We start from the raw sequence: 9,760 nt of genomic DNA, 5'->3' as shown, positions 1-9,760 counted from the left end.
GCTTGAACCGCAAAATCGCGTCATTTCCTCTCCTGGAACGCACATGTGATGGAAGCGAGGCGTGGGACGCAGAAAGGAGGAAGTGGAGTTCTATAGCATATTAGCTCTCAGTCAGCAGCCTGTTAGCAGCATGGAGAGAAGAAGGTGAGTGCTGCTGACCTTTACATCCACCCTACTACATTGCGGGTAATGTATAGGGAAAGAGATGAGCAGGGAAGAGGACCTGTGCTGACTTCAAGCAGCCAGTCATCTGCAGGGAGATTAAAGCAAACCCAGGATCTCTCCCCCCACGTTGTATAATGTATGAGATGAGCTGAGGCTGTCTTCACTGCACATCTTCTATATTATAGAATCTATAACAATTCCCCGTTATGTGTTGTCTGCTTTCATGACACTGAGTAACTAGTAAAGGTGAGCGGTTTAATAAAAATAAATCATTTTTTTCCCTTGTTACTAGAAATCAGCAGGGACTAAACCCTGGTACACACATCCAATTTTGACTGGCCAATCATTGGCTGCTTTTACCAGTTCCATGTAGTATGAGAGCTTATCTACAGTTCTACACAATCTTTTCATGGTCCTCATATTACATGGAGGTGGTAAAATTGGTCAGTGATTGGCCAGTCAAAATTGGACTTGTGTATGCACCTTAAACCCTTTGGGGATCGGCCGCCTAACCCCCCTTAAAGAGACTCTGAAGCGAGAATAAATCTCGCTTCAGAGCTCATAGTTAGCAGGGGCATGTGTGCCCCTGCTAAAACGCCGCTATCCTGCGGCTAAACGGGGGTCCCTTACCCCCCGAAATCCCCTCCGTGCAGCCGGGGATCTCTCCCTGGTTGAGGCAGGGCTAACCGCCGCAGCCCTGCCCCACGCGCGTCTGTCAGCGCGTATCTCCGCCTCTCCCCCGCCCCTCTCAGTCTTCCTTCACTGAGAGGGGCGGGGGAGAGGCGGCGATGCGCTTCTGATAGACGGCGCTGAGAGGCAGGGCTGCAGCCGTTAGCCCTGCCTGAAGAGCAGCAAAATCTACGACCAATTTGGTCGTTGATTTTGCGGGGGGGGGGGGGGGGGGTGAAGGGACCCCTGTTTAGCCGCGGGATAGCGGCGTTTTAGCACTATGAGCTCTGAAGCGAGAATTATTCTCGCTTCAGTGTCTCTTTAAAGGTAACCTAAACTGAGAAGGATGTGGATTTTTCCTTTTAAAATAATACCAGTTGCCTGACTCTCCTGCTGATCCTCTGCCTCTGATACTTTTAGCCACAGCCCCTCAGCAAACATGCAGATCAGGTGCTCTGACTGAAGTCAGACTGGATTAGCTGCATGCCTGTTTCAGGTGTGAGATCCAGATACGACTGCAGCAAATTGATCAGTAGGAGAGTCAGGCAACTGGTGTTGTATAAAAGGAAACATCCATATCCCTCTCAGTTTAGGTTCCCTTTAAGGACCAGGTGTTTTTTGCTGAAAGGGGGGGGAGGCGCGTTTAGGGGTCAGGCAGCCGGGTCCCCAGTGGGGCTTGCTGGGCATGGTTTCCCCCCTGTAGCCAGATGTCTCCCCTGTAGCTGGCGGCCATCACTCATCTACCAGGCTCCAGCGATGAGCCGCAGTGGACCCTTCTGCTCCGGCCGGCATCTCCGTTCCTTCTGCCGCTCAGTTCCGGGTCGTGGCTTGATGATGTCATCACGCCGGGACCTGACACTGACGTCAGAGAGAGCGGAGGAGAGTGCCAATCGTCGTTGGAACGGCAGGGAGGTGAGTGGAGCCTTTTCTTTCCCCCCCCCCCCCCTCTACTGCTGCAGCTGCCAAAGGTGATCAGCAGCCATACGCAATGGCTGCTGATCACTGAGGGGAGATGTCATCTGTCATATGACAACTTAATCTCCTCCTCTCTCGGGTGCGCACGATCGTGTTGGGAGCGGAAACCGCGGGCAGCGTAGATTTTACGCCGCATCAGGCTAGAACAGCCACAAGTGCGGCGTAGGATCTTATAGAAGCGGTCCTCAAAAGGTTAAGCTTGACCTGTGCAAATGGCTAGCCAGGTATGGAAAGAAATCAATAAATGTGCCCATACATCTAGCAATAATGAGAAGATTCAACCAAGAGACTGAATCTGATTAGAGAGAGATCTGTCGGCTGCATGTGCCGATTCCTAAGTGATTTCAGCATGAAATGTGGGCATTGGCCTCGAGACGCCACATCCGATGCTGCCCCTTTAGTGCTATACACTGGGTGAGATGCTGTACGCTGGGTGAGATGCTGTACGCTGGGTGAGATGCTGTACGCTGGGTGAGAGGCTGTACGCTGGGTGAGAGGCTGTACGCTGGGTGAGAGGCTGTACGCTGGGTGAGAGGCTGTACGCTGGGTGAGATGCTGTACGCTGGGTGAGATGCTGCACGCTGGGTGAGATGCTGTACGCTGGGTGAGAGGCTGTACGCTGGGTGAGAGGCTGTACGCTGGGTGAGAGGCTGTACGCTGGGTGAGAGGCTGTACGCTGGGTGAGAGGCTGTACGCTGGGTGAGAGGCTGTACGCTGGGTGAGAGGCTGTACGCTGGGTGAGAGGCTGTACGCTGGGTGAGAGGCTGTACGCTGGGTGAGATGCTGTACGCTGGGTGAGATGCTGTACCCTGGGTGAGATGCTGTACGCTGGGTGAGATGCTGTACGCTGGGTGAGATGCTGTACGCTGGGTGAGATGCTGTACGCTGGGTGAGATGCTATACGCTGGGTGAGATGCTGTACGCTGGGTGAGATGCTGTACGCTGGGTGAGATGCTGTACGCTGGGTGAGATGCTGTACACTGGGTGAGATGCTGTACGCTGGGTGAGATGCTATACGCTGGGTGAGATGCTGTACACTGGGTGAGAGGCTGTACACTGGGTGAGAGGCTGTACGCTGGGTGAGAGGCTGTACGCTGGGTGAGAGGCTGTACGCTGGGTGAGAGGCTGTACGCTGGGTGAGAGGCTGTACGCTGGGTGAGAGGCTGTACGCTGGGTGAGAGGCTGTACGCTGGGTGAGAGGCTGTACGCTGGGTGAGATGCTGTACGCTGGGTGGGCGAGAGGCTTTACGCTGGGTGAGAGGCTGTACGCTGGGTGAGAGGCTGTACGCTAGGTGAGAGGCTGTACGCTGGGTGAGAGGCTGTACGCTGGGTGAGAGGCTGTACGCTGGGTGAGAGGCTGTACGCTGGGTGAGAGGCTGTACGCTGGGTGAGAGGCTGTACGCTGGGTGATATGCTGTACGCTGGGTGATATGCTGTACGCTGGGTGAGAGGCTGTACGCTGGGTGAGAGGCTGTACGCTGGGTGAGAGGCTGTACGCTGGGTGAGAGGCTGTACGCTGGGTGAGAGGCTGTACGCTGGGTGAGAGGCGCAAATGGAGGAAGCAAAAGATGTGTGGGCACCGGGACAGCAGATAGGTAAAGTATAAATGCGCGCATAGGAGGGCACATTTACACTACGGCGGACAGTTCCGTGGGCTTCGTCACATTCATTGCTGCTCTGACATCGCATGCCGTCACTGCCGCGCACCCGTTCGAGTATGTCGGCCCGAGATTTACCAGAATGTCCGCCCGAGATTTACCAGCATGTCCGGTCGATAATTACGGTACAAATTATGGTACATTGCTCTTGGCGGCTCTGATTTTAATTTCAATCGATTAAAGTTATCAAATTGGATGGTTGATCCAATGGTCCATTCACACTTGAGCGGGAATCGGGGGAATTCCCGCTCAAGGCAAATCGCTAGCGGTTTTTAAAAACCGCTAGAGCATGTAACACTATGGCAGTGTTCTCACTGCCGCGATCACAGAGTTTTGCAGTTAGCGTTATCCGCAAACGTGTTACATGCAGCGGTTTGCCGATGATTCCGGAGCGATTGCGATTAGCATATATAGAACCGCTAATTGCGATCGCTCCCAAACTGCTACAGTGTCCAGTGATTTTTCTGCGTTAATTGTGGAAAAATCACTCCCGCAAAACGCTAGCGGTAATCGCCGGCGTTTTGCGGTTTTAGGTGTGAACGGAGCCTTACTGTGTACCACAGTGCCGCACAAACATAGGGCTGTTTCACAACAAAAAGCGTTAGCGATTTCGGAGTGATGTTTGGCAAGCGATTTTGATAGGCGCTTTTGCTTTTCTTGTTAGGGCTCTTTCACTATGAAAATCTACAAGTGATTGCGGTTTTGTTTTCATATTGCAATGGCAACGCTGCAGTGTTAGTGCTGGTTCCCAGTATGAAACAGCCCTAGCAGAATGCTGCAAAGCAAAGATGCTACAGGCAGCGCTTTTGCAGTTTAAAAAACAACAACAACCACAAAAAAAACCAATTCTGTCTTGTGTGAAATAGCCCATAGGATTTCATTGTTCAAGGACTTTTTTGTAAAACACGGGAAAGCACCGGCGATCTGAAAAGTTTGCAATCGCTAGTGAATTTCGGAGCGATTTGAAGGAATGCCTGCTTTGCTTCAATCACAATCCCTCTGAAAATGCTGTGCGTTCGCGATTTATGCAAATCACAAACGATGCAGCGGAATCACCCCGACAGGGTTCCATTGCTATAACAATAGCGATCTGAAAAGCGTTTCTAGTGGACCCCAGGCCTAAGTAGGCTTTTGGTGTGCAGTAGAAAAAAAAATCTAATCTAAAAATTGTATGTAGCAAAATAAAATTTCCGGGGAAAACGTTTGAATGTTCCTCAATGTAATCCATGTCTTTAGGCTGTCTTGCAGTTGTCTTCCTCTCCCCCTCAGTCCACTCCGAATCTTTGTGATTACATGATGCCGGAAGTGGCTGTCAATCACTGCTTCTTTCAGCTGTTAAATAGGCATATTCATAGCTTCACATATGCTGTCTATCCATCTTAACCTCTGCTGTCCTCTTCTTCTGTTGCCCTTGATTTATCATCCTCTGCTGTCAACTTAAAGGACACATCCGAGCATGCTAAAAATAAAAAAAAATCCATTTACCTAGGGGTTCCTCCAGCCCCTGCCAGCCGTCCTGTGCCTTCGCCGCAGCTCCGCTCACACCGGTTGCCCGGGGGGCAAGACTCTTACTGCACCTGCACGAGCGACTCTCAGAGTCACACTGACCTCTTCAGGACTGTACTCCGCAGGCGCAGTAGTTCTGCGCCAGTGCAGTACAGCCCGGATGACGTCAGCGCAACCAAGTGAGCCGCATGCTGGAGCGCAGGAGAAGCTGACCCAGATGCCGACCTGGGGAGGTCGGCATCTGCCCCGGAGGGGATCGGGAGCCATTGGAGCTGTGGCGAAGGCACAGGACGGCTGGAGGAAGCCCCAGGTAAGTAGATTTTTTTTTCTATGGTGCTCGGACCTTCACTTTAAAGTGTACCCGAGGCAACGTGTGACATGATGAGATATACATGTGTATGTACAGTAAAAAACATATTAATTACCAGGCTGTTTCACTTGTTTTATTTTGCTGCCTGAAAAAGTTAATTTTTGGGCATGAAACTGACAGCTTCTGTCTTGTGTTTGTGGGAATATAGTAAACATCACTGATAAGCAAAGTACAGCCATAAAAGTTTTCCTAGCAGAACACAACTTCTGAGAGCAGAGGGAGATAGTAAAAGGTCAATTGTTCATGTATTTTTACTACTACTTTGTAAATGTTTGAATATAAAATAAAAAACATGAGATATCAAAAAAGAGTACTTTTAGGAGTAGGAGAATAAATACAATTGTTTCTCTCAGTTTATTTTCACCTCGGGTAACTTTAACCACTTCACCCCAAAGGCGGTTTTTACCCTAACGGACGAGCGATTTTCACCTTTCAGTGCTCATCCCTTTCATTTGCAAATAGCTTAATCACTACTCATCACAATGAAATGATCTATATCTAGTTTTTTTCCCCACCAATTGGGCTTTTTGGGGTTGATATTTGTTTTCAGTAATTACTTTATGCATTTCTATGCATTTTAAAGGGAAAAACAAGGAAAAAATGAAAAAAATACACTATTTCTCCAATTTCATCTCCTATAGTTTTAATATAAACACTGCTACTGTGAATAAAACCCACACACTTTATCTGCCTATATGTTCTGGTTATCAAAAGATTTTAATTAAGTCCCTAGTACAAAGTATGGTGACAATATAGTATTTGGAAATAAAGGTGTATTTTTGTCTATGGTGGGTTTTCTTTTTACTATTTTCACATGCACGCTCGCAGGAATGCACGTGCGGGAGCGCGCACGTGCACACGCACAGCGGCAGCAGCACTGTCTGACTTATAAAAACATCCTGGAGCCATAAAGAGCCTCTAGCAGGACGTTTTTTTATAAGTCAGCTTGTCATTAAGTGGTTAAACTGAAAGCCATGCTTCCAACATGCCAGATGGATTGTTTTGAATGATTTGGCTGGAAATCGATCAAAATGACAATCGGGTGGCCACACTGCAGCATCCATGTCTGTCAGAGTTGATCATTATGATCTGCGAGATATCGATGCCGCAGATCGAGTAATGTGTGGGCACCTTTAGTGTGCTATCCACTCTCATTGTTACTTGCTAGCTCCCCTGCTTTCAGGAAACGGGCAAGCTGCTTTTATTATTATTATTTTTAATCTTAAAGGGACCCAAGCACCATTTTAGCACCCAGGGCATCTCAATAGCACATTTAATATGCGTGCCAAAAATGTGGCTCATTAATGTAAAAAATTTAAATTTTACCTCTTCTTTTTACATTTAAAAGTTTAACAGAGGGTTTTATTAGCCTACTTCCGAGGCCTGCCTGACCACAGAAGTTTTAAATAGATAAGGACTGATGTAATTATTTTACTACACACATTAGCAGAGAGCAAACAAAAGCTTTCATAAGCAGGAGGGATGGGGACATGGTACCCGGTGCTTCAAAGAGTTTACAGAAGTCACAGTTATCATCTTCACACCTTCCCCTGGATAAATAATGGGCAGCTAGAAGGGGAGGGGGGAATAGCAGCTCCTATAGCTATTAGAAACCAGTGGAAGAAAAATGATGCTTGGTTCCCGTTAGCAGTAAGTTAACTTTGATTTTGAGGCACATGGTTATTTAATTTCAATATAATAGAGATATTTCTGAAAAAGCATCCGGCAACCTCCCCTGTGAAAAAAAAAAACACAGACTACAAAAACAAAGGTACCTAAGAAGAAAGGATGCTGTTTTTACAGAGGAAAGGGGCTCCATTATTTGCCCTAGGCGCCATATTACCCAAATACACCTCTGCATTATTCCTCATTTTCCCCAGGCTGCTTATTTATACAGTACTGTATATCTAGTGCCATTCAAAAGAAGTTATTAGGCATCCACTCACCTGCAACCAGCCTGAAGAGAGCAGCCGACCACGGGTGTCACACTGACATATGATGCATGCTCCGCCCACTGACATATGATGCATGCTCCGCCCACTGTTTACTATATGCAGAGTCAGTATCATGTAGGGGCCAAAAAACATGTTTACTATAACAGAAGTTTTATTATATCAGAGTTTACTATACCAGGTGTTGCTCCCAAAGACCTATAATGGATATTGGCCGGGACCTGGAGAGGTAGTTTACTATACCTGAATGTTTACGATATCAGTTTATTATAACAAGATTGTACTGTATTTGCAGCAATCATTCACTTTTAAAGATTTTTTAAAAAAAGTTTAAAAACCCATCACTAAGGTTACTGTTCGGGGGGCCCCAACATTGTATTGATGTAATGCTCTGTCGGTCCCTAGATGCGTGCGTCCGTGAGCGCTGCGCGCATGACGTCGAGGTTACGTCATGCATAGAGCGCTCCTGTCCGCACGCTGAGGGATGCGCGCCTGCTGGGCTAGCATCTGCGCAGTGAAACTCCACTCCGCCGACCCGGAAGAGGTTGCTGGGGGGGGGGGGGGGCTTTAGGTAAGAAGGAGGGGGTGCAGACGGAAATAAAAACAGATGCTTACCTAAGGAGAGGGAAGGCTCTGGGTCCTAGAGAGCCTTTCAATTTCTCTCTTCTGTTCGTTCCCCTGCAGGCTCCTCCGTTTAACCACTTAAGAACCACGGGCTTATGCTGCATACAGATTCGAGAGAAAAGTCTTTGGAAAAGGCAAGATCACAGACCAATTTTACCCCCTTCCATGTAGTATGGAGAGCCATACCTACACAGTCTGTTCTATGGAGCTGCACTCCCCATCAGACAGAAATCTTTGCAAGATGCTGCACACACAGATGCTGTACACATGCAACAGATCAGTATCTGCAAAAGATCAGTTCCTGCAAAAGATCCATTCCTGCAAAATGCATTCATAGTCTATGAGATCTACAGATCATCATACACACGTTGTTTAACAGGCAATCATGTGCAGATCATCTGCAGATCAGATCCACCAGGATGGATTTTCAGATCTGCAGATTACGAGATATGCAGATGAAGTCTGTTAAACAAGGTGTGTATGAGGATCTGCAGATCTCATAGACTATGAATGCATTTTGCAGGAATGGATCTTTTGCAGGAACAGATCTTTTGCAGATAATGATCTTTTGAATGTGTGCAGCATCTTGCAAAGATTTCTATCTGATGGGGAGTGCAGCTCCATAGAATAGACTGTGTAGAGTATGGCTCTCATACTACATGGAAGGGGGTAAAATTGGTCTGTGATCTTGCCTTTTCCAAAGACTTTTATCTCAAGTGTGTATGCAGCATTAAACCTCCTTAGTGACCAGGCCATTTTTTTTTACAAAATAGGCCACTGCAGCTTTAAGGCCTAGCTGCAGGGCTGCACAACTCAGCACACAAGTGATTCCCCCCCCCCCCCGCCCCTTTTCTGCCCACCAGCTGAGCTTTCTGCTGGTGGGCTTTGATCACTCCTGGAGTGTTTTGTTTGTTTTTTACAAATATTTGTTTTAATTATTAATAAATGACAATTTTTTTGTGTCCCTCCCTCTGCCAGCCAATCAGTGCGATCGGATGTCATAGACTTCAGCCTATGACAGTGGATCGCTTTGGTGTCTCCCAGGGGGACAGTCGTGTCACACCGCTGTCCCCAGTACAACGCTGCCGTAGATCGCAGCACTGAAGAAAATAATGTTTTGCTTCTATTTTGGGCTTGTATTTGTATTCAGTATTGTAACTTTTCTCTAATGCAAAGTATGGGTAAAACAAAATTCTCATTTGAGCTGTTCTAAATGTTTTCTCTTTTTTACTTTTTCAGATTCCCTGCTGGCCGGAGAGTTTAACAGCCTCACAAAAATGGCGTCCCTTTGTTTGAGGGGCTCTATTCGGATTCACTGCATGAAAAAGGGGACGTCAAAGTGGAAGGAAGGGGTCTGCGAACTCGTTGAAAAAGACAAGAAATACAGCCTGGTTGTGACTTTCAACGCCGGGGGCGATCCAACCACATTTCCGGTTAGCACAATCTTTTCTGTAATGTTTTATTAGTGGGTGTTTTAGACAGCTTGAAGCTCTCATCTGAAACGGAGCTAACAATGAGGTCTTACCTTGCTGAGTTAAGGTCCGTACACACGCCGGACTTTAGGCAACGACGGGTCCGTCGTTACCTCACGCTGGGTGGGCGTGCCAGCGACAGTCCGGCGTGTGTACGCTCTGTCGTCAGACTGATACGGCTGTTTCTGAGCGATCCGCCCGGCGTTGCCTAAAGTCCGGCGTGTGTACGGACCTTAAGCTATGAACAATCCAAGTTCGGCTTGCACACCAATATAAGTATTCCAGGATGTTTATTACAACTATTACATACAACATATGCTGTGCATACAATAAGGAATAAACATCCTGGAATACTTACATTGGTGTGCT

The 9,760-nt window shown here is 47.7% G+C and overlaps 1 protein-coding gene across 1 annotated transcript in view; it reads left to right on the top strand.

Annotated features, from left to right (window-relative positions):
- Window positions 1-44: 44 nt before the first annotated feature.
- LOC137525888 (ubiquitin carboxyl-terminal hydrolase 26-like) overlaps window positions 45-9,760 on the top strand; it is a 31,084-nt gene continuing 21,368 nt past the window's right edge. The window contains exons 1-2 of the mRNA XM_068247107.1: window positions 45-144; window positions 9,159-9,352. Coding sequence (XP_068103208.1) covers window positions 9,197-9,352 — 156 coding nt within the window. The 5' untranslated portion in view covers window positions 45-144; window positions 9,159-9,196. The remainder of the gene's footprint in view (window positions 145-9,158; window positions 9,353-9,760) is intronic.

Source organism: Hyperolius riggenbachi, chromosome 7 (assembly GCF_040937935.1).
Source record: "Hyperolius riggenbachi isolate aHypRig1 chromosome 7, aHypRig1.pri, whole genome shotgun sequence".
Classification (NCBI taxonomy): Eukaryota; Metazoa; Chordata; class Amphibia; order Anura; family Hyperoliidae; genus Hyperolius; species Hyperolius riggenbachi.
The sequence above is the reverse complement of the archived record's forward strand: the minus strand, read 5'-3'. Positions and strand labels throughout refer to the sequence as shown.